General features: G+C 35.6%; 1 protein-coding gene across 3 annotated transcripts in view; it reads right to left on the reverse strand.

Annotated features, from left to right (window-relative positions):
• KCNT2 (potassium sodium-activated channel subfamily T member 2) overlaps positions 1–26,558 on the reverse strand; it is a 344,368-nt gene that overhangs the window by 153,473 nt on the left and 164,337 nt on the right. For all 3 annotated transcript variants that reach the window (XM_008710517.1, XM_008710516.1, XM_008710515.1), the window contains exons 10-12: positions 26,148–26,312; positions 24,245–24,381; positions 20,341–20,404 (exon numbers count right to left, since the gene is read on the reverse strand). In XM_008710517.1, coding sequence (XP_008708739.1) covers positions 20,341–20,404; positions 24,245–24,381; positions 26,148–26,312 — 366 coding nt within the window. The remainder of the gene's footprint in view (positions 1–20,340; positions 20,405–24,244; positions 24,382–26,147; positions 26,313–26,558) is intronic.

A 26,558-nucleotide genomic window follows, 5' to 3' on the forward strand; every position in this document is an offset into this window, starting at 1 on the left:
TGACTAAAATCCCAAACACTGACAACACCAAATACTAGTGAGGATGTGAGACAGTAGAAAGTCTCGTTCATTGCTGGTGGGAATGCAAAATCATTCAGCAACTTTGGAAGACAGTCTACAGTTTCTTATAAAACTAAACATACCCTTACCATATAATCCAGCAATCATGCTCCTTGGTATTTACCCAAATGATTTATCCACCCAAACCCTGGACTTGAATGCTTATAGCAACTTTCTTCATAATTGCAAGACCTTGGAAATAACCAAGATGTCCTTCAATAGGTGAATGGATAAAACAAACGGGTATACCCAGACAATAGAATATTATTCAGCAGGAAAGAGAAATGAGCTGTCCAGCCATGAAAAGACATAGAGGAAACTCAAATGCATATTGCTAAATGAAAGAGGCCTGACTTAAAAGGCTGCACACTGGGGCGCCTGGGTGGTACAGTTGGTTAAGCATCTGACTCTTAGTTTCAACTCAGGTCGTGATTTCAGGGTCAAGAGATGGAGCCCTGTGTGAGTCTCTGCACTCAGCACTGAGTCTGCTTAAGGCTGTCTTTCCCCCTGCCACTCCCCCAGCACTCACACACACTCTCTCTCTCTCAAATAAATAAATAAAATCTTAGGGAAAAAAAGACTGAATATTATGGAAAGTGTAAAAAGATCAGTGGTTGCTAAGGGGCTTGTCAGTGGGGGAGGGTGACGAAGTGATGGATAGGTGGAGTACAGGGGCTTTTTAGAGCACTGAAAGTATTCTGTAGGATATTGTAATGATGCATAGATTTCATTTACATTGGTCAAAACCCATAGAATGTACAAAGCAAAAGTGAACCCTAATGTAAACTATGGACTTTAATTAAGAATGTATCAGTATTTGCTAATCAATTGTCACAAATGTACAAAACTAATGCCAGATGCTAATAACAGTAGAAACTGGGGAGAAGGGATTGTGGCAATTCTCTATATTTTTTGCTCAATTCTTCTGTAAACCCAAAACTGCTCAAAAAAACAGTGTATTAAAAAAACAGTAAGCCCGCAATGTGTGAACTTTAAAGTCACAAATTTTGGGCTCCAATTTCACTCTAGAATTTACAAACTGCATGAGTTTAAGTTACTAAACAAATCTGATTCTCAGCATAAAAGGTTCGATTATTTTATAAAGTGGATGTAGACAGCTTGCTTTTCTCATTTCACTTGACCTCTGGCAACATGTGACATGTAGACCATCGGCTCCCTAAAATTTTCTCCCTAGGCTTCCGTGACACCAATGCCCCTGATTGTAGCCTATTTGGCTACCAACATATCTGCAGTGACTTTCTTTGCTCTTAGCATCAAGTCCAAATTCTTAACAAGGTTTGCAAGACCCCTTTATTAAACTGTCCCCAAACAACTTCCCCAGCCTTGGTACTCTTTACTCCATTGCATTCTCCACTAATGAGCCTCCAGGACTTCTGATGTGGAACAGGACTTCTATCACTTATTCTGGGAGACCCTCTTCTTCTGACTGAAGTCCATGCCAGCTGCTCCCAATGCATTCTGTGTTTGCCCATCATAATGTTAACCCCCCTGTCTTTTTAAGTGGACCCCCACTAAACTGTAAGCTCTAAGAAGAGAAGAGCCATGTTTTTATACTTCTTTCATCCAAAGCTCATCTTAGCTAGTACTTAGCCTTCACTTGCTTTTCAAAGATGAGTAGGAAAAACCATATTGACTTCACAGGGATATTGTGAGCATTAAATGAGATAAGGTAAAGAACCATCAGGCACACAGAAAGCATTTAGTAAATATGTCAAGTCAGTGGATAAATAGTTGGATGAAGTACTAAAAGCCCATAAATCTTCCTTGCTTTATTCGTGCATTGTGCCCTACCAACAAGAATCTATGATCCTGTCAGTGGAGCATTAAGTAAGGAAAAAGGAAACAAGGTAAGTGTACAATGGCATAAATGTCGCATGAGGGATAGAAAATAAGTATTTGCTAATACACATTATAAAACTGGCACAGAAACATGATTTTTAATTCATTCTTCTAAAAACAGAGAATGATATTGATCTTTTTTTTCCCTTGCTGACAAAATTCAGCCTGAAATAAGATACTCCAAATTTAATTGTAACTGAAAAGTAAAAGTATCGACCATGACAACTTCAGAATAAACAGTCTAAATAATAAAGGAAGGTAACATAGGGTATTACTGAATCATCGTAGGTGTCTATTGCTACTGTGAAAGCAGAACATTTCCTTTAAAGTCAGCTTATCTAAAAATTAATTGGCTAAAATCATCTTATAAATTTAACTTTTATAACTTGAAATATCTAAAAATTATTTGTTGGCATTCTAAGGATCTAAAATACATCACGTTACCTATGACAAAAATCTTCTTTCCTAAACTCCAAATGACCCATAAGAGACTCATTTTAGATGAAATTTTATACACGAGTTATTTCCCACCCCTCCATGAGAATCTGTAATTTTCATTAGATTTTCAAATATAGTCTATGACTCAGAAAATGGAAAGACATTAGTCTGCTCAAAGATCACATTCAAGCCAATTTTTGATTTATAAAATATATCTGTAGCACTTAACAAATGATAGATTTATTTTTTATATTTTGAGTATATTTTGCTAACTTATCTATGGAACACATTTTTTAGGCTCAAGTAAAACTGAATTCTGAAACTTAAAATAATATATGTAAATAATATATGTAAATTTGACCCCAATTTATAGACAGCAAAGCAACATAGACACAACATTTATATAAGAGTAAAACATCTTGCACCAACTGGAAAACAAATCTTTCCTAAACACAACTCAAATGTATTGTTTTATAAACAACTCCTGCAAAATATATTCATTGCCCAGAGAATAATATATTCCCAGAAGTTCCTCTAAAGGCTTTGCATTAGACTCAAAAGCACCTTGAGTGTAAGGGCCTATTTTGTTCACAATTATATTGTCTGGGTCTAAGGTAAATTGATAAGTTATAAGCTTATATCTATCTATCCATATATTGCATATATAGACAGATAGATATGTAATAATATAAAAAATTGAATGTAATTCTGATACAAAGAATCTGTAATAAATATCCTCTATAATTAATTATTTGACTTTTTTTATAATAATATTTTTTATTATATTATGTTAGTCACCATACAGTACATCCCTGGTTTTTGTTGTAAAGTTCGATGATTCCTTAGTTGCGTATAACACCCAGTGCACCATGCAATACGTGCTCTCCTTACGACCCATCACCAGCCTATCCCATTCCCCCACCCCACCCTCTGAAGCCCTCAATTTGTTTCTCAGAGTCCATAGTCTCTCATGCTTCATTCCCCCTTCTGATTACCCCCCCTTTCTTTATCCCTTTCTTCTCCTACCGATCTTTCTAGTTCTTATGTTCCATAGATGAGAAACCATATGATAATTGTCTTTCTCTGCTTGACTTATTTCACTTAGCATTATCTCCTCCAGTGCCATCCATGTTGCAGCAAATGTTGAGAAATCGTTCTTTTTGATAGCTGAGTAATATTCCATTGTATATATGGACCACATCTTCTTAATCCAGTCATCTGTTGAAGGGCATCTCGGCTCCTTCCACGATTTAGCTATTGTGGACAATGCTGCTATGAACATTGGGATGCATATGGTCCTTCTCTCCACTACGTCTGTATCTTTGGGGTAAATACCCAATACTGCAATGGCTAGTTCATAGGGTAGCTCAATTTTTAACTTTTTAAGGGACCTTCACACTGTTTTCCAGAGTGGCTGTACCAGCTTGCATTCCCACCAACAATGTAGGAGGGATCCCCTTTCTCCACATCCTCTCCAACAATTGTTGTTTCTTGCCTTGTCAATTTTTGCCATTCTAACTCGCATAAGGTCGTATCTTAGTGTGGTTTTGATTTGAATTTCCCTGATGGCTAGTGATTTTGAACATTTTTTCATGTGTCTGTTAGCCATTTGTATGTCTTCATTGGAAAAGTGTCTGTTCATATCTTCTGCCCATTTTATGATTTATTTGTTTCTCGTGTATTGAGTTTGAGAAGTTCTTTGTAGATCTTGGATACCAGTTTTTTATCTGTAGTGTCATTTGCAAATATCTTCTCCCATTCCGTGGGCTGCCTCTTAGTTTTTTTGACTGTTTCCTTGGCTGTGCAGAAGCTTTTTATCTTGATGAAGTCCCACAAGTTCATTTTATCTTTTGTTTCTCTTGCCTTTGGAGATGTGTCATGAAAAAGGTTGCTGTGGCCGATGTCGTAGAGGTTGCTGCCTATTCTCTCCTCTAGGATTTTGATGGATTCCTGTCTCACATTGAGGTCTTTCAACCATTTAGAGTTTATCTTTGTGTATGGTGTGAGAGAGTGGTCAAGTTTCATTCTTTTGCATGTAGCTGTCCAATTTTCCCAGCACCATTTATTGAAGAGACTGTCTTTTTCCCACCGGATGTTTTTTTCCTGCTTTATCAAATATTAGTTGCCCAAAGAGCCGAGGGTCCATTTCTGGGTTCTCTATTCTGTTCCATTGGTCTATGTGTCTGTTTTTGTGCCAGTACCATGCTGTCTTTGTGATCACAGCTTTGTAGTACAGCTCGAAATCCGGCATTGTGATGCCCCCAGCTTTGTTTTTCCTTTTCAACACTTCCTTGGCAATTCAGGGCCTTTTCTGGTTCCACACAAATTTAAGGGCTGTTTGTTCCAGTTCTTTGAAAAATGTCATTGGTATTTTGATCGGGATAGCATTGAAAGTGTAGATTGCTCTGGGTAGCATGGACATTTTAACTATGTTAATTCTTCCGATCCATGAGCATGGAATATTTTTCCATCTTTCTTGTCTTCTTCAATGTCTTTCAAGAGTGATTTGTAGTCTCTAGAATATAGATCCTTTATGTCTCTGGTTAAGTTAATTCCAAGATATGACTTTATGACTGAATTAAGGAAACTACATAGTTCATTTGTAATGAACTTTAATTGGTGTCTTTGGAGAATCAGGTTTCAAATTTGATATATATTTATTATTAAGTACAAAAGTAACTCAGGATGTTCTTAAATAAAATACTTAAAAATGAAGTATATAACCAAAAACCCTAATAAATATAAAACATTAAAATATTGGGGCACATGGGTGACTCAGTCACTTAAACAACCAACTCTTAATTTCAGCTCAGGTCATTATCTCAGGGTTGTGGGATTGAGCCCTGTGTTGGGCTCCACACTCAGCATGGAGTGTCCTTGAGATTCTTTCTCTCCATCTCCCTCTGCCCATCACACTCTTGCTGTCTCTCTCTCTCTCTCAAATAAATGAATTTTTAAAATCTAAAAAAAAAAAAGAAAGAAAAAGAAAGAAAGAAAGAAAGAGAGAAAGAAAGAAAGAAAGAAAGAAAGGAAGGAAGGAAGGAAGGAAGGAAGGAAGGAAGGAAGGAAGGAAGGAAGAAAGAAGGAAAGAAAGAAAAAACTTCAGGGCACCTGGATGGCTTAGTTGGTTAAGCACCTGCCCTTGGCTCTGGTCATGACCCCAGGGTTCTGCGATTGAGCCCTACACTGGGCTCCCTGCTCAGCTGGGGAGCTTCTTTCTCCCTCTCCTTCCCGCTCATGCTCTCTTTCACTGTCTCTGTCTCTCTCTTAAATAAGTACATAAAATCTTTAAAAAAAAAAAAAAAAAAACCTCATAGGGTTGCTAGTATAATTTCTTCTTTCTGCCAAGTTAAACAGAAGGGATCTGACATTATGTCTGAGACAGAAACATTATCTTGGATTTCAGTTTTAAGATTGTATTTCCTGCTCTCTCCAATGATTTCTCAGGGATTGTTAATCCTACTTTCGATTCCCATTCTTATATCTGAAAGTGTACTACTCCTTACAGATACATCATGGCAAAAACCTGATTGCCTGTCTGAAATTTCAGATATGACATATTCCTAGAATCTTCTTACCAGTAATTTTGGCACTGTGTAGCAAGTCAACTTTATGGTCAGTTAAATAACACGTCTACTTTCTGCCTTTGCTTGTCAAGAACCAAAACCTATTTTGTGCTCTGCTTCTCAACTGAAATCCTGTATTGTTTCTTAGTGCTTGTTGGCCTAAGGTCCAGTAATTTGCCCAGAGCCTTACATCCCTTAAATAGTATCTTTTGCATACTTATGTCCTCTCCCAGATTCTTTAGGAATCACCATCAACACCAAATCTAACTCCAGATCGTGATCCTCTCCAGTCTTACCTAATTTATTCTTTTAACAAAGTTGTGACCATAGTGTCTCACAAAGCTCATTGACAAGTGTCAAGTGAATAATAATTAAAGGGTTCATAAAGAGACTAGGCTATCTTGAAAGCATGTAACTTAAGTTCAGTGACGATCATCTGTCAAGAATTTACCAAAAGATATTTCTGTGCAGGTTAAAAAATGAGTTATATTAGTGATTCCAGGGTGTCTTAGCAAGTTTAAAATTCACAGTTTGAAATTCTGTGTCTTTATGAATTGGAAAGGAAGATGCTTTTGAGAACAGATTATTAACCACTGGGGTGAATAACAAGTAAAAGGGTTTGGAAAACCTTTCTGAAGAATTATTGTACCTTGTATTGCATAATGAAACAATAGAAACAATTATGTGTTAAAGTGTTGCAATGCTCAAAATGGATCTGTTTAAGACAAAACAATATTCTTTTTTAAAAAGCTTAAATTGTGAAGGGTAGCAGAATATGCCTTTTTAGCATAAAGACTATTTTGATCTGATTATTTTTGAGAAAAAGCATCCATGGGAAAGGCTCTTAAACCAAAGTAGAATCTACCCTTTAAGGGGCGCCTGGGTGGCTCAGTCGTTAAGCGTCTGACTTCGGCTCAGGGCATGATCCTGGTGTTTCAGGATGGAGCCCCATGTCAGGCTCTTCCGCTGGGAGCCTGCTTCTTCCTCTCCCACTCCCCCGCTTGTGTTCCCTCTCTCACTGGTTGTCTCTCTCTCTGTCGAATGAATAAATAAAATATTTTAAAAAAAAAAGAATCTACCCTTTAAATCTACATTCATGAGGGAAATCTCCATTTGTAAGGGTGACTCTCTCTCTCTGTACCAAGAAGAGAGGGTTGACTCTAAACCACCACTCTTTATCAGTACAGAAGGCACCAGACTTAAATCTGCCTAACAACCTAACTGTACTTTTCTTGATAACCTCTCAGAACTAGTCTCCCCACTCCCAGAATCTTTCTTTTGTCATTAGCTGAAGACAGTATTAAGGTGATGCCTTGGACCATTTGGGGGAGTTTTACAGCTTTCCTGGGTATCTCCCATGTATACATGAGGTATACACATTAAATTTCTAACCGTTTTCTTTTGTTACTTTGTCTTTTATTATGAGGCAGGAGGGGAGAACACCCACAGAACCTGGAATATAGAGGAAAATAATTTTTCCTCCTCTACAATTGCAAACATTTTATTTCAGCTCTTTCCTCATGCTGTCTGAAGAGGGTCACATAGGGAATTTGCTGTCTGCATGTTTGATGATTGTTTGCCTTCTACTCTAAGGTTCCATATGTTCAAAAATGCATGTAATTATCAGGAAAAAATGAACATCTTTGACATTTCAGAGGGAAGATAACACCATAGTATAAAATAAAATTTTTTCTTAAAGTTCCAACTTAAAGTCTTTGGAATCAGATGATCAAGAAGGCTTTAAAGTTTCCCTCAGTTTGATTTCCTGTCAGGTTTCTTCCTGGCTATAGACCCCTGAACACCCTTATCTTTCTTTCTTTCTTTCTTTCTTTCTTTCTTTCTTTCTTTCTTTCTTTCTTTCTTTCTTTCTTTCTTTCTTTCTTTCTTTCTTTCTTTCTCTTTCTTTCTAAGATTTTATTTATTTATTTGTCAGAGAGAGAGAGCACAAGCAGGAGGAGCAGCAGGCAGAGGAGAAGCAGGATCCCCACCAAGCAAGGGACCGATGTAGGACTCCATCCCAGAAGCCTGAGATCATGACCTGAGCCAAAGGCAGATGCTTAACCAATTGAGTCACCCAGGCATCCCTGAACACCCTTTTCTTAGAACATTTATTTTAGAAAAGATCCAATTATAAATCCTTTTTTTGCCCCTTTGAGAATTAAATCTTCACGCAGACTCTCAACAGTTTCACAACCCAGAAATGTCTTTCTCAAGAACCTGAGGGCCATCATTCTGAAATGTAATCAACAAAGGAGCTAGAGCCCCTACCTCCCAGTCCCTGTGGGAAGGCAGGACCCTATCTTTCATAAGAGACAATTAGCAAATGATGACATAATCGCATGGACCAATCTCCTCCCTCCAGTACTTTTCCATCTCGTTCATCCCAGAACTTTAATTTAAAAATTGGAGCTAGTAATAACTTCCTCGTAGTATTGTTGTGAAAAATACAACACATAGATAATTGTATAAATACATATATAAATAATCTCTAGCCTGCAATTGATATTTAGTGATGGCTAATAAATGAGAGGTGTTATTATGTATTTTTCTTCTTCTTTTTTTTTTTAGTTCCAAGAAGCAAGAAGTTTAAAAATCAGTTGTGCCAAGAAAGCTAAAAGAGCAAAGCAAACACTACAGGTTTTTTTCAGAAGTAGGCCATTTATGTAAAAATCCATATGCCCAGTTCAGCTCAGAAAATTAAATTCTTTCACCACTGCAAAGAAAATCCACCCAGAGGGTAAATCTATGCTGCATACATTATAATGACTCAGTGGAGACTTAACTTCGAACAAATCTTTTTGAGCATACCTAATGACAGACTGAGAGAACAAGATATTGAAAAGGAAAGTGTGTGAACCTTTTAAAACATATCACAATATAAGACATCCTTCCTTCTGACTATTCACCACCTCTTAACGTTCAGCTCAGAATGTCTGACATCCTCAGCAACTTCAATCTCTCTGCACCATCATTCACTGTTACCTCTATACCCACGTTCTCATTTCCCTGCTTACCTGCTTGTATCAAATGTTTCACCAAATAAGCAGACCCTTGCATAAGCAATCATTTTGCTTGCCTCTCTCAATCAGGTCTACTCTACAGGCAAAACTACGACCTTGCTAAATCCAACTCTCTTTCTACTACAGATAACAGATGGTTGGCAAACACACACATATATGCTAAACAGGCCTTACTTCAAATTGAGAGTCCATGATATCACATAGGAGATGAACGTTGCTCAGCAACTCCACATTCCTCCAGGCCATTCACTTTCCTGCTGTTCTAGAGAACTATTTCATAATGGTTCCTCAAACCTCTACCCACTCTTCCCGCTTTTCTGATGATCTCAACTACTATGAGAAATAGAAATAATAAGAAAATTTCCATAGCGCTCTCCATCACATCTGACTACATACTTGCCTCTTGTTAAAATGAGTGAGCATTTTAAACACTTAGCAAAGGGAAACCTTCTGCCTATATACTGGATCATATTCTGTCTTGTACATCCTATGACTTTATTCTTTGAATTTTCCACTTTCCTGTATCATTCATTTTACCTTCTCTGCTGGATCATTTCCTTTAGTATATACACTTGCTAAAACTTTTCCACTAAAAAAAGAAAGAAAAAAAGAAAAAAGAAAGTTTTCCTTTACCACACATTAGTGTCAGGTATTGTGGCATTTCTCTGCTTCCATCTACAGAAACCACTATTTAATTATAAATTTTCATTTCTAATTCAAGAACGTAAAGCTATGAATCTTTTTTTGCTATGTCCCCTCAATTTCGATATGTGCATTTTCATCACAATTCAATTAAAATAATTCTAATCTTCCCTGTTATTTTGTATTTTCCTCATGGCTTATTGAGAAATGTGCTAATTTCCAAATATTTGGGTATTGTCCTGCATCAGAGAATATACTCTGCATGTTTTCATTCTTTTAACTTTTCTGCCATTTCTTCTATTGTCCAGCATCTGATCTTTCTCTGTGAATGTCCCATATGCACTTAGAAAAAAATGTGTATTCTGCAGTTGTTGAATGTAATGTTCTATACGTCAATTAGATCTAGTTGGCGAAAATGAGCTCAAGTTTTGTTTTGTTTTATAACTCTACTGCTTTTCTTTCTACTTGTTCTGTTAGTAATTTAGAGAGCAATACTGAAATTTCTGACAATCGTAGCTTTTTACACCTCCTTCCAGTTCTGCCATTTTGTGTATGGACTTTGAGGTTTCACAACAAGTTGTGCATACACTGAAGGGTGTTATGTCTCCTTGATGCACTGATCCCTTAATTAACACAAAATACTTTTTAGAGAAGATTCTTTAAAAGAAAATGAGAAATAGTGGCTGAAGTATTAAGAAAGAATTCTACGAAGACTGAGAGCGCAAAGGCAAGTGGAGAAGGGAATAGCATGAAGGGAAGAAAAAAGGTACCAAGGCTAATTGAACAAAATAGGGAAAACAAGCAAGAAAACAATGCAAAATGTTCTCTATTAGGGGACATTTGGTGTTCTTAGAGGGAAAAGCTTCAGGTATATGGAGGGAGTATAAATTGGAATGAAGGATCTAAGAACATCATAAGTTTGAAATAGTGAGTGTTGTTTTTATCAAGAGGTTAGACCTAAAGAGGAGGAAGAATTATAAGATTTCCCACCTATAAGAATACAAGTAGTCTGAAGTAATAGGTACCATAAAAACAGTCTAATGAAATAAGTAACGTGGTGTTGCTTTATGTGTTCCTGTGTTAATAATTAATGAGCCTTATGATTATATTTTAAGTTAAGCTTTCAAAATTTTAAATTAATGATCCAATCTAAAAGGTCAACCTCCTCTAACATTTTATATGCCTCTTCCCCAGTGTTCACTCCTTAACACTCATCACCAGCTAACATCCTATGCATTTATTTAATCAGTATATTGATGGTCATTTCTACTAGTAGGCCAGCTTCATGAGAACTGAGATTTTTTTCACTGTTATGTTCATAAATATATCTTCAGTTGGTACATCAATGCTTGGAAGATAAACCAATCAATAAATATTTGTTCAAGGAATGAAAGGTTAAAAATGGTGATAGTGTTACCCTATAACACTTTTACCTATGCTGTGCTCTGGTCTAGGAAGTGGGTCTAAGAAGAATACAGATAATTATGTCAACTGGCCCCAGGTAAATTTGAAGCTAAGTAGACTGAGACATGTAAACCTTACATGAAAATGTAAATAATGAATTAGGATAGGATAGTAAGTGCAGATAGGAAATCTGCAATTAACAGCAATGAAAAAATAATGAATGTTAACAAATACCTATAATATACAGCAGATTTTTAAAATTTAGGGTATGGCAGGAAATAATACAAAAAAGGAAATATGTAATCAAAGTGACCACTGGGTCTTCAGTGAACAGTGTGAACATAGTCACAAAATTCTAAATGTTTATTGCATCCAACATTTAGACTTTATCAATAAACAATGGCAGAAGACTTAGTTTCGATCACAGAACAAAAGGTAAATGATATCAGTCTTCAATTGCAAAAATGGAAGTACCACAGTCCAAAATTGGATCATGGAAAATTGGGAATGAAACCTGAAGGAAAGAAGGAAATAAATGCCATATTCTTACAAAGCAGAGATACAAAATATAATATCAGCACTTTAATGGATTTAAAGCAAATACCTTCTTTCAGGAAACAGACTAAAAATGGGAAGTAGAACAGACAACTGATGCCTGAAATCATATATATATATATATGTTTTTTTCCCCCTGATTAAACTTTAAAACTGTGGAACCACTTTTATGTACAAATGTGTGACCCGTTCGAACAGTAAGCTATTATCACCATGGGAAGCAGTTTGGTACAAAAAAGGAGTGTTAAAGTTGACCTGACCTGGGTAGAGCCCAGACTCGGCCACTCTGGGAAATCTAATTAACAACCCTGAGCCACAATTGTGGTGAGCATGAAATGACATAATGTGCACAAAATGCCTGACCACATGAAAGCTACTCGTGAAATGTCAAATTTGTTTGGTTCCTTTCTGCTTGTTTGCTTTATTAAGTGGACTCGAAAAAAATGAGCTAAAATACATATACCAAGAGTAGCAACATGGACTAGAATTCCCGTTCTATGTAAACATGCAAAATTTTTATAGAAAATTAGCATTACAATATTAGATATTTTAAAAATGTTATCATTCTTCATGTAAGTTATGTAGAAAAATACATATTTGAAAGCCTGTCATCTTTAAAATAAAAATAAATAAAATAAAAATATTATCATCTTAAGAAAAAAATGGGCATTTTCTTTAAAAATGCAGATATCATGTGCTCCATTCTTTTTTTAAGATTTATTTTTTTAGTAATCTCTACATCCAATGTGGGGCTCAAACCTACAACCCCAAGATCAAGAGTCACATGCTCCACTGACTGAGCCAGCTAGGCACCCTTGAGCTTCATCCATTCTTTTGAAATAAAGTTGATCTAGAATCATCAAAAAGGATTTTTGACTTTAATGAAACTACACTTAATGATTTTTGTGATTCAAAAAAATTAACTAAGGATGGTGCTATAGCACTTTCAGGTTCACGAGTACCCTATGATATCTGAATAAAGAATATAAAACTTTATATAGGAATACATTTATTTTTATGAAATAATTAATTCCAAAACAGAATCCTTTGGAATATTTATTAATTTTTCATTTTGATATTCCCAACTCTGCTGCTCCCAATTAGAATATACACAAACCAATACTAGAGTTGGCAGTATTCTGCTAGTTTAAAAAATGTTATTAGAACAATAGGAGATGGGGTACCTGGGTGGCTCAGTCAGTTAAACATCTGCCTTCGGCTCCGGTTGTGATCTCAGAGTCCTGGAATCAAAACCCATATGGGGGAGGGGGGCTGCCCAGCGGGGAGTCTGTTTTTCCCTTTCCCTTTGCCCCCCTCCCCGCTTGTGGGCACTCCCTCTCTCAAAAAAAAAGTAAAATCTTTTGAAAAAAGTAAAAATTAAAAAAAACCAAAACAACACAACTCGTTCATGCAATTTTGCAACTCAGCAATAATAAATGCATGTGCATCTATCAGAAATAGTGTGCAATCAACATTTTTCAAAGGTGTAACTGTATCAAAGAAAATAATATAAAAGAACACTTTCGTAACAGAATGATTAAAAAAAGATTTCTGCGTATAGATGACAATGTTACATTCGTTTCAGGTGCATAACATAGTGATTCAACATCTCTATACCTTATGCTGTGTTCACCACAAGTGTAGATACCATCTGTCACCATACTTCACTATTACCATATCATTGATTATATTTCCTATGTTGTGCCTTTTATTCCCATGACTTACTCATTGCATAACTGGAAGCCTCTACATTCCACTCCCTTTCATCTGTTTTGTCCAACCCCCCACTCTCTACCTCTCTGGCAACCATCAGTTTGTTCTATATATTTATAGGTTCAAATTCTGCTTTTCATTTGTTTATTCATTTGTTTTTTTAGATTCCACATATGAATGAATTCATATGTTGTCTTTCTCTGTCTGACTTATTTCACTTAGCATAATACCCTCTGGGTTTATCTATGTTGTCACAAATGGCATGCTCTCATCCTTTTTTATGGCTGCATAATATTCCATCACATGTGTGTGTGTGCCGCATCTTCCTTATCCATTTGTCTATCAATGAATACTGAAGTTGCTTCCATATCTTGGCTATTGCAAATACTGCTATAGTAACATAGGGATGCATATATCTTTTTGAATTAGTGTTTCCATTTTCTTTTGGTAAATACTTAGTAGTGGAATTACTGGATCACATGGTATTTCTATTTTTAATTCTTGGGGGACGCTCTATACTATTTTTCACAGTGAGTGCTCCAGTTTACATTTCTACAAACAGTGCACAAGCGTTCCCTTTTCTCCACATCCTTGCCAACTCTTGTTGTTTCTTCTCTTTTTAATTTTAGCCATTCTGACAGTTGTAAGGTGTAGCTCATTGTGGTTTTGATTTGCATTTCCCTGATGATTACCAACATTATCTTTTCATGTGTCTATTGGGCCATCATATCAAAATTATTTTGACCACATTTAGAAAAATTTCTTTGAAAGTATGCCTGTATCAAAAATTCAGCTCTATAAGTTTTAAAAATTTATTTTCTCCACATAACAGATAATCCTAACTCAGGTGTGCATAAATACAGCATGAAAATATTGGAAGGTAAATCTAATCTATTAAAAACAATTACTGGAAAGGTTCATTTTAGGAACTAATATGTAAAAAATTAGTCTAGAGGTGCCTGGGTCTCTCAGTTGGTAGAGCGTCTGCTTTCGGCTCAGGTCATGACCTCGGGGTCCTGGTGTCGAGCCCCACGTCGAGCTTCCTGCTTGTAGGGACCCTGCTTCTCCCTCTCTTCCCTGCTCATACTCTCTTTCACTGTCTCTCTTTCTCAAATAAATAAAATCTTTTTAAAAATTAGCTTAAATTACTTCCTAAGAAATCATAAACATTTCACTAATTAATTTCACATGCATATATTTGGAATTAAAATTAAGGAAGAAAAAAAGTTGCCTAATCTTATTTATTTAACAAATATTTCTCCAAAAAAGGTTCAATGTAATCGACCTTTACCAAAATAGAACTTTTTACTTTGTTCTGTAACTGTGTCAGTAAAATATAAATCTACATGTTTCTTCTCACAGTCCAATAGTTTCAACACTATTTCTCAGGCCCTGCTGCAGAGTATGCAAAGTAGGAGTGACGGATTGCTATCCCTTGCAAGATAGATAAGGAAATTCCTGAGAATCTCCTAAAACTTTCCCATGTGATTCAATTGTCTAACAAGAGTGAGCTTGATTAAAATTAGGGAAACCAGATAGTTCTTAGTCAAGTGGAGCATACTTCCATCATGTAGGAACATATCATGATTCCAGAGCTTCTGGCCCTCCCAAGACACTCACTTACTTTCGCACCCCAAAGCAAGTATAAATGACAGTGCTAGTGACCTGACCGTATTAAGTGTAAAATTCTAGAGTTCCTTTTCCTCTAAATGAAGATACAAGAAAGGTTTAATGAATGTGAAATGATTCAGTTGTAGCAGGACTGGATAATCATAAAGGAGGACTTACATATTCTCTTCCTCCACCCACTTCCCAAAAGGAACAACCTACCTGGGGAGAGGCAACTAAAATAGTTTGTCTGGGCCAAACCCTCATATATACAAAAGGAGTACAAGTCAAAACAAGATGACCTAGATTCTTTTGCCAAAAATTATGTATTTATTAACCTTTGGGGAATCAAAGAGCAGAATTTCAACTCTCCTGATAGGATTTAAACCAAACACTGGGGTCAGAGAGGCAGGTGGACTAGAAGTTGTTGAACCAACTTCTCTGTAGGAAACAACGTAGAATTATTTGCAGCAGCAACTATGACAGGCCCGTCCTAAGACAATAGCTAATATGGGATTATGTTCATTATCAAGCAATATGGTGTCTTCCATACTAACACATAGTTATTTAGCATAGCCCAACATTTTTCTGGGTTCCTATATTTTTTTCTAATAAATCTTTAATTGGATCATTGTTCCCACATTTGTAAAAATGATTTTAAAAAGAGATGAATGGTAGCCTACTGGTGTGTCCAGAGCGGAGCATACTAGGAATAGACTGCTATCCATTTTATAATCAAGTCTTGAAAGTCTGTTTCTTTACAGACCATAGACACTTCTATAAGACCCTGTACACACAAACACAAAACAGTTGAGAGACTTTCCAATCTTTGCAAAGGAGCAGAAATATCATATACTTACTAACAATCATGGATATTGGTTTTTCTTCTTTGCCATCTGTCAAGACCTAAAACTCTATTCAGTTACAGGACCCAGGTCTTTCTCCTTGACCTTCTGTTCAAGGTGCCCTAAACTCTGACACTGACTTCCCTTCTGTATTATTTTCCATCACTTTAAATATTTTACTACATTCTCTTTTTGCTTGCATGGTTTCTGAAGATAAGTCCGATGAAATTCTTATCTTTGCTCCTCTGTAGTGAGGGCGCTCCCCCCCTCCCCAGCTTCTTTTAGGAGTTTATCTTTGATGTTCTGTAATTTGAAAATGATATGTCTAGGTGTATTTTTTTTTTTTTAACATCTTTTCTGCTTGGTGTACTCTGAGCTTTCTGGATCTGTGGCTTGGTGTCTGGTATTAATTTGGGGAAATCATCAGTTATTATGCTTTCCAGTATTTCTTCTATTTCTTTCTTTTCTTTTCTTTTCTTTTCTTTTCTTTTCTTTTCTTTTCTTTTCTTTTCTTTTCTTTCTTTTCTCCTTCTGATATTCCCATTACACGTATGTTACACCTCAGTTGTCCCAGAGGCCTTGGATATTCTATTTTGGTTATGGGGTTTTGTTGTTGTTGTTGTTGTTTTACAATCTTTGTTCTCTTCCCTTTTCAGTTTTGTAGGTTTCTGTTGAATTATTCTCAGTTTTAGGATTATTTCCTTAGCCATATCCAGTCTACTAATAAGCCCATCAGAGGCATTCTTCATTTCCATTACATTTTTTTAAAAATCTCTAGCATTTCTTTTTGGTTCTTTCTTAAGGTTTCTATCTCTCTGCTTACACTACCCGTCTGTTCTTACATGCTGTCTCTTTTATCCATGAGAGCCCACAGCATATTAATCAGTTATTTAAAATGATTGGCCAGGTAAGTTCAACATCCCTGCCATGTCTGTTCTGATACTTGCTCTGTCTCTACAAACTGCTTTTTTTTTTTTCTTAGGCCTTTTGGTATGCCCTGTAGTTTTTTCTTCATAGCCAGTCATAATATACAAACTTAAAGGAAGTGCTCTAAATAGATCTTTAGACACATGGGAGTGATCTGTGGGGTAAGGGGAAGCATTCTATAGTCCCTTGATTTGGTGTCAGTCTTTTACTGAGCCAATACCGCTGGAATGGGACCTTCACAAATGTTTTTTCAGTGTCTCAGACCCCTTAATTGAAAAAGGATGGCCAGAGTGGTCTGGAATTGGGTATTACCCTTGCCCCAGATCAGTTAAGCTCTGATAACTAGTTTCCAGCAAGTTAAACTCTGGTTAACTAGTTTCCCTGAGGGCAAGGCCTGTTAAGAGGAACAGAATGCTCTGGTGTATTTCAAAATGGTTCCTTTTCCTTGCCCCTTGCTGAAATCCCAAAAGGATTTTTCTCTCATATTTACTGTGAGAACCTGGTCAAGCTCCTGGAAGTAAATGTCACAAAATTATGGTATCCCTTCCCCATAACTACATTTCCCAGGGGTTTTTTTAATTCTCAAAGTTGTCTGCACTGAACCTCCAGCAATTCATCAATTATAGTTGAGGTTTTCCTGCCCCCACATTGGTTCCCAGGTTGATTTCCACTCGTGAGTCTTTGCTGGGGTAAATTAGTATTCTCCATATTTGCGTGTCAGTCTCTCCAATCTTGGGGATAGTACTTTGCCCTGTTTCCTCACCTCTCTTGCTTTTCTCCTAAACCTTTTATACAATTTTTCATGTGTTATCCTATTATTAATTTCTAGGAGCTATTTTTGGTTCACTAAATGTTTCTTGTTTTGTCTTCAATTGTTTTGTTCTACAGCCTACTATTCTTGTTTTATATATGTACACCCTCCTTAATTCATATTATTCTGAGGATATTTGTTATATATTTTAAAATCTATTTCTTCTCCCAAAATTGTATAGTTTTGTTTGTTTCCTCTGAGTTCTTCTTTTCTATACACTTTTTATGTTTGTTCATCCATTCTTTCTTTTCCTTGTCAGGAATTTCCTTAAATGTTGATCTCTGTTATCTGAACATATGTAGAAATTAAACATTCAAAACCTTTTGGGACTTCATTGAATGTGGGAATCTTATTTTCACATAGACCTTACTGTAGGGTGATTAATCTGTGATACTGCAATAGGGAACTCCAGACTTTATATATTTACATACACACTATATATGTGTGTGTGTATATATATATGTATATATGTGTATGTATATATACACATATGTATATATGTATAAAATATATATACATATATGGCATTCTCTCTTGCGATGAACCATTTCCCCCAAAGAAAATTCCTCAAATCTCATGCCAATGGAGGTGTGGACCTAGCTATTATGTTTCTGAGTCATTTGGGAGAAGCACCTCACATTCAGTGGAGAAACTTACTCTTTAATATCTTTGAATTTACCCCGACTTTCAGCTGCACCTACTGGTTCTGAGTGAAAGGTATCCCTGGATCAAATTTTGCCAACAGTAAACCCGTTCCCAGGGTGGGGAAAGGGATCAGCAATGGATTCCTGGAATCTAATTGCTTCTTTTACAAACTTTTAATCACTATTCATGTGTTTAGTCCTGCATATAACCCTACTTTCAGAAGCATCTGGTGCCTCTATTTCCTGAGACTTTTGAGGTTCCATTGCAAAAAGCAGCCTGCTTCTGACTTGTTTCCTCTCTCAACTTAAATTTTAACTTCCTTCTGTCGAAGTTGGTTACCACTCATCCATCTGCTTTCTAGCTTCCAAACTTGGGTTAGTGCAGTCTCATCTACCATCTCCTTTGTCCTATCAGTGAAATTTTTTGTTCATTTCCTGTCAATTTAGCAGAGTGTCAGGAAGAAATGGAACACATTTGTTTAACTGAATGATCTCAAATTCACAATTTAAAGGTACTTTAAAAGATATTATGTATTTATTAATGCTTATGCTTCTCCTTGTTACTCAAAACATTATTGATACTGGAGGACTGTAAGTACTTTAAAACCAAGTGACCGCTTAAGGGGCACAAGATTCACAATTATGTAAGTTAAGTAATTATGGAAACATACTGTAGATTATGATCAGTTCAAATTCATTTATTCCATAAATACATTTGGAGCACCTAATGTGCCAAACCAATTAAGAAACTCCTGAAATAGTACTTCAGTGAACTGAGGAGGGTGTGGTCTGAATTAAGATAGCAACCATGGAGAAGAAGGGGAACAGATGAATTTTTAGAAATATATATTGTAAAGAGAAATATTTTACAAATTTTTCCTAACTATATTTGTTCTATAATTTTGTATTAGTTTGTCAGGCTACAGTAATGAAGTAGAACAAACTAGGTGGCTTAAATAGCTGAAATTTATTATTTCCCAGTCCTGGAGGCCAGAAATCTAAAATCAAAGTGTTGGCAGGGTCGATTCCTTCTGAGGGCAAGAAGGGAAGGATCTGTTTCAGGCCACTCCCCTTGGCTTATTGATGGATGTCTTCATGTTCACATGGCATTCTCCCTGATGACTGACTGTATCCAAATTTCCTTTTTTTACAAGGACACCAGTCATATTGGATGAAGGTCCATCCTAATGAGTGCATTATAACTTGATTATCTCTATCAAGACTTTATCTCCAAATAAGTTCACATTATAAGGTACTGAGGTTGGACTTCAATATATGAGTTTTCGGGGACACAATACAAGCCCTAACAACCCTCTTCAAATAAAGGATAAGAAAATTAGTTTAAAACTGAATAAGAACTTTAGGTAAATTAGAGTGAGCTCAACAGGAGAACATAGAGCCTGCCACATTCAGGACTCACAATCTAAATTAATATAACAGAGTGTCCTATTAAATGCTCCAGAAAAAAAGCTAATCATGCCCCCGAAAGACCCATGAATAGATTGCCTTTTCCCCAGTCACTACAGAAGCCACCAAGGCTTTGTCTCTGCACCACAGATAGGGTTAGAGATATACTCACTGGCTTAAAAACACAGAAGTTAACAGTACCTGCTCAATATAAAATAATACATCACTTTTTAAAAACAATAAAATTAGAATGCATGCTTAAAAATACAAGTTATAATTTGGTAAATTATACCATTTAATTTAATTATGAGTTTATGTAACTTTAGGCCAAAAATGGATCCTAGAGATCATATAAGCCAAAGGGTGTCTAGTTGAGATGTGCTTCCCAATCACCTCAAGATCTTTTAAAAATACACAGATTCCAGACCCCCACTTCATATACCCTGAATAGAATTTGCATGAATGCATACTTTTTTAGAAGCTCTCCAACTGATTCTAATGCAGACTCCGTGATCCATCTGCTTTGTTTTGAGTTGAGGAAATTGAGACCATTTTAACAAAATTACATAGCAAAGGATATATTTAATAAAAATATGACTTATTTCATTTCAATCAACAGAAAACCCAAGGACTAAGAGAAACTACTTCAGAAACAGTTTTGTTGACACAGTCCATAATGCAGCTATTCTTTTATTATGGCAAAGACAGTTTAGAGATATTTGCTTCCCTTTAGTAATATTTTAAAGTTACCTATATTTAACATAGGCAGATTTAAAAAAAATTTTTTTTAAATCTTCTAAGGTGAGAAGAACAATTATGAAAGAGATTTTAGAAACTTACAGATGATGTCCTATCCACTTCACAACGGCTACTCAGAATAAAACAGGCCTCAGCATCATCCATCCTAAATATAGACAAAAAAAACAAAGTAATCATACACTGAAATATCTTTGTAGTGTCTGAAAAATAGAATTCCAATGCTTAGTCCAATGTACACAAAGTGCAAATAAACTATGAGTATCCTTAGGCTTAAATAAAAGTTAGATTTCTAGCAGATGATGACTGTACATGACTGTAAACAAAGCAATTGTTGAATTGGCTATATAACTCAATAGTTCATCATGACAAAAATAAAAAAAAACTCAAATTTTATTCTCTTTCATGATTATATATTTTTTCATATATGTGCTTTGTTTAAATTAAGGGAGTTGTATTGGCCTTTATTTTATGATTAGTTACATTTTAACTGCAAAGTTACTCAATTAACTAAGAGAGAAGGAACAGAGCTACTTAAGTATTCTTATATCAAACTCTACTGTACATTTACATTTCTTGAAGATGATTCATCATCTTGTTCCAAACTCCTGTCCCTTATACTAAAGTTCTACGTTTCTTAAACTTGGTGATAAACAGTAGGTTTCAGTGCTTGATAAATAATGTTCTAAAAACATAAAAATGTTGGAGGGCCTGGCTGGTTCAGTGAGTAGAACATGCGACTCTTGATCTCGGAATTATAAATTCAACCTCCCCACTGGGTGTAGAGATTACTTAAAAATAAAAAATCTTTAAAAAAAATAAAAACATAAAAAATGTTAACTTCAAAATAAGGAATGTTTTATCTTTCTGATTCATTATACTAAAATAAACCTTCCCTCCCCCCCAAAAATTTTTTTTCTATGCAGAGGAAAGATAAAAGTCCATGAAATTAGATCAAACCAAACAGTTTTGGAAAAATATTGAGACATGGTTACAAGATAATAAGTATCGCATAACATTTTCTAAACATCATCTTCAACAAAGCGATTCAAAAGTCATGCAACTGACCTTTGGAACTGGTTTGGAGAATCCTACTCCTTGTTTCTTGCATGGGAAATTGTGTTGAAGAATGTATTAGTTAACATAAATCCCAAATCTTTATATGACATTAGGATAAGAAATGAACATAAAATGAATACTTCTTTCTTAACCCAGATTTTTTAGTATTACCAGCCTGATACCTCTCTCATCCTCATTCTCATCCTTTGTATATTCCAATGAATGAATGCTTCTTGTAAATGTGATTGATTTTGCTGAGAAATCATTTTAATAATATTAATAATCAATGAATTGCTAATCCTAAATAAATCATGTAATTAATAAAAAGATAAATCATTTTCCCTTTACCCTTTTAGGTTCTTGGCTGAGACTCCTCTGTAATAAAAAGACAGATTAACAGAAGAAAAACAAACACGTTTAATAACACGTGGGAGACACCCAGGAAAACTGATTAACTCCTCTCCCATGAAGCCACCACCTTAAACACCATCTTCAGCTAAAGACAAAAGATGTTTGGCTAACAGTGGAGCCAGTTATGGGAACCTATCAAGAAAAAACACAGTAAACCTGGGTAAGGTTGTTACACAGATTTAGGTCCTTGCCTTCTCCAATTCAGAGATTGAGTCATCCTCTTCCAGGTACAGAGAGAGAGACACCCTTATGGATGGAGATTTCCCTTATAAACATAAATGTCCCCTACAAAAGGGTTACCTTCTAAGGTTTTCAGTTTTTCCTGTGTCTGCTGTTTCTTAAAAATGACCAGCTCACGATAATCCTTATGCCATGAGGCATATTTTGTGCAAATTCTACTCCCTTCTATCAAGCTCAAATACTAACAGCTAATACTAATAGCTTAGATTAATTTATTAGGTAATAAAAAGGCTTTAATTATCACATAAATTCATAGTGAACATAATATGGGGAATTATTCTTATGTGAAGAACTTAATGTATATAGTAAATTAAGCATATTGATTATCTACGCAGATGAATATAAAGATTCAAATGTTAGTGTCTAAGCAACTATTTCTTAAGAGCTCCCAAATAACGTGTACAGATAGCAAATAGCAAACATGTAAAGCCATCTATTGCTTTAGGTACTGGGAGAATCTGACTTAACTCTTGTGTGTACACTGACAACATCTATGAAGTATTTAATCCACCAGAAATACTAATACATTCTCAAAGAAGCTAAATTTCCTAATTATGTACCATTCGTTATATCCTGATGGTTTCTACCAACTTTTTCGTTTCAGAAGTTATTAAATCATTGAAAAACCTCACTTAAATTGCCCTATTGTATATAAATCAAAGGTAATGTCAAAGTTCCAGTTACAAAATATCTAGTCATCATTTTGCAGAATTAAGCAGCAAAAAGGAGTTTGGGAGTTTTCTTCTGTTATTTTCCACTATCCACCTACACACACATACAACATGCATAAACACACCCATCCTCACTCACACACACATACTCAAGCCATTCAGAAAAAACAAAACAAAATAAAAACCACTTATGCTCTCAAATTCGGTGAGGAGACTTGTATTTAAAAGAGCACAGAAGACAGCTCAGGGATAAATACGGAGATGTAGGATCCAAGGCCACTGCAAGATAGGCCACATTAGCACGAAGATTACTGTGAGCTAAACAGCAATCAAAGCCTAACGGATTCAGGGAAGCTCTTGACCTCCCTCCTCAACTGCCTGAAAAGAATTTAGATAGAAAATCTGCTCCAGGAAGGGAGCTATCACCATAGATAACTACATTATGATAGAAACTAGGTAGGGCAGGCAGGGAGGAACGTAGCAAGGTCTGTTTGATCAAAGTCCTCCATGTCCCATTGTTTCTGAGTGGCCCAGCAAACATTTGTTTACCAAACAATTACTCTTTTTTTCTTTAATATTAACATATAATGTACTATTTGTTTCAGGGGTACAGGTCTGTGATTCATCAGTCTTACACAATACACAGCACTCTTCTTCCTCTTCCCTTGGTAGTCCCAGACCTCCATCCCTTCTCCTTAGCTCAGAATGAAGTATTTTGCCTGTTTTTGGGAGGTCCATGTCTGTATGGATTCACTGTACATACACTATTAAATTTGATTTTCTCCTGTTAATCTGTCTCATGTCAATTTGATTCTTAGTCCAGCTAGAAGGACCTAGAAGGGGACAGGACATTCTTCCTCCCCAACAAAGACATGTCTAAAACTATAAAAGCAACAGAAAACATGGAGCAAAACCACCTCTGCTGAAGATTTCTTCTGGCTTCTGAAACTATGGGTGTTGTTTGCAGAGGCCCTGACTCCCTGGTGTCCATGCTCTGCCCAACCATGTTTTCACTCTGTTCATGTGGAACAACCCCATGACCTGTGACAAAGGTATATGCCTATGTCACCTTCAAGCCAGGGTGGCTAGCACATGTGCTACAGGAAAAGAACAACTAAGACCCAGTTACCTTCTGATTCCTCCAGCCCCCAGGGACATCTCCGACACCAGGCAACACAAGTGTCATCTGCCTGGTACATAATACAAACTCTAGAATTTAAACCCTGACTCAAACTGCCTTGGCATTTCACATAATGGTTAGCCCAAGATTTTTGTTTGTGGAATAAAAACAGTATTCCAGGATTTGGAGACTAACAGTGAGTCGGGATAACTCAGCTCCTCTCTGACAGCTTGAGATAATTACACCATGCCACACTCCTCATTGTGTTGTGTGGACACGGTCTGCTGAACATCCTTACACTGAGAAAGGGAGCAAATACACTGATTTTATATTTTTAACCTTTCAAATTGACCAGCAGTGGGACTATGGCAAGACTCCATATTCACAAATACTTAAACACATCTTGCAAGACTGAAAATCGCTAAAATTTGGAGGAGAGAAAAGATATAAAAGTATTGCAAGATGGAAAACAGATAGGGATACCTACTTTGCTCTCAACAGATCCTGATCTTTAAGGGCTGAGCCTTGAAGGTAGATAACTCGTTGTGACCACATTGGAATCTGCAGTACCCTTCGAACTTGCACATCCATTTCAGTAGGACACAAAATCACCACATAATAATCCTATTTAAAACAAAGTGAGCAATGGGGCAAAATCAATAATGCTGTGTTTTATTTTATGTAAGTAAACAGAATGTCTAAGAATATTTAGAAATATGATGATATAGAAATAAACTCCTGTGACTAAGTAAAAATTTGCATTCAAAACCTGGACATACATTAATTAAGATGATACTATAATAAACATAACTGAGATATATAAAATCTCATAAAACAATATAAGGTCATCCTGACCTTTTGCAATCTTATTAGTACCTTGAAGAGAAGGTAATCAGTGAATACTCATTAGACATTTCCGACCTATAAAGTTTCCAGTTATAACTTCAGGCTGATTCTAAAATATATAATACATACAGGGCAGAAGTGCTTAAAAAATCCATTCATACTTCAAATTTTTACTTTTAGAATAGAAACTCCGATGGTGATTTACATCATTTGGTAATATTATGAACTGATAATACTGAAAAATCTCTGATGAATATCTGAAAGGATAAGGATTCATAAAAATATTGATAATACAAAGTAAATTTAAAGCTTTGAGATTACATATTTCAAAATAATGATCCTTTGGAGAAAATACAAAAGTACTCTGAGTGATAAAATAGTTTAATACACTGATTATAGGAATTACAATTCTCTGGGAAACTGTCACCATTTTATCATCTAAAATAGATCTAGTGGAAATTTGGGGAGTTTTGAGAATTCTCCACATTGATGTCAGTCAAAATAAATTACTAGGTATCAAAACTTGGGGCATCAAATTTTCCCCAAAATAGGTTTTCTTTATGGATTATAATGAGCAAAACTGCAATTATTTAATATGAATAATAATAAAAACAACAAATAATATGGTTTCTTTAAAAATGCAAATTAACATATGAAAACAAAAGAATGTATGATGTAAATTAAGTATCACTTACTTATAAATTATATTTTTAAAAATATTTTTTAATAGTATTTTAAAAGATCTCCAATATAGTCATGAAAAAAAAATCTATTTAAGGGAGATCTAAATAGATACACTCAGTACTGTTTTGATCTCGGGATTGTCCAACCTCTTGACACAAATTTATTGAGGAAATACAAGACATTCAAGTAGCTCTTTACTGCTTGGACTGAACTAAGTGCACTGAGCAGGAAAAGGAGATTACCTAAATCTACACTGGCCCAGTACCACATAGAAGTATCTGAGGATTTTATCTGTGCAGACAGATGAAGAGATTTTTTTCTGAATTATTGTTCTCAATTCAGCTAGTTCTTGTACAATTTTGGGTCATTCATTGCTAGTATAAATAAGACCTAGGTACACTCTGGGAAACAAAAGGAAAAATGGAACTTTCAGACTTCCACATTTCTACCAGCAACACTCGATAAAGCTTTTGATAATTTCAAGTGAGTAGATGATATTGTGAAATGACTTTTTCATTGTTTGATATGTTATGTTAAATTCCACTGTTTCATAAAAATGTCATTTGTGCATTACCCAAGGGAGAAAAAAATCCTTTTAATTCAAAGAAAACCTTTCTTTGTAGCATTAACATAATTCCATCTGTCTTTTAGTGTAGATACAGAAGGAAACTTAAAATACTGTGTATTCCTTAAGCATTTTTTCTATGTTCCTGGTTATATTTGTAGTTCTTCATTTACTCTTTCTAAATTTGAGTGTATAAATAAAAATCCTCCAGAATGCAGGCTGCACCACCAGTTAATTGACTTTGACAATATGTTAGTTATGATCCAGTAAAAGGCATAACATAATTTTAATGTACCTGAAGTCTTGGGTGAGCATAGAATTCATTTAAAAAGTCCATAAGTAAATCAATCTTCAGTGAACTGACACACAGAACAACATGCTTCTCAGTTTGAGCTCTATGTCGACTATAGTTTCCACCTGACTTTTGTCTCTCCATCCACAAATAGGCCAGCTGTTCAAACTGCAATGCATTTTCCACATATGAACAAAAACACTGGACATGAAAGTAAAAACCAATGCAATACATCCATTGTTTATTAGATACACTCAATTTCTTAGATGGAACTCGTTGCGATTCAAATTATCTGTATTCCCTTCAATAACAGACTTTTTATGTGATTGCTATACAGGTTACTAATGCTTCCCAGGGGCTTCAGGTCTCTACAGAAACATATTAACATGATTTTCCTATTATATCATAATGGCA

This window comes from Ursus maritimus, unplaced genomic scaffold, assembly GCF_017311325.1.
Source record: "Ursus maritimus isolate PB19 unplaced genomic scaffold, ASM1731132v1 scaffold_2, whole genome shotgun sequence".
NCBI classification, from domain to species: Eukaryota; Metazoa; Chordata; class Mammalia; order Carnivora; family Ursidae; genus Ursus; species Ursus maritimus.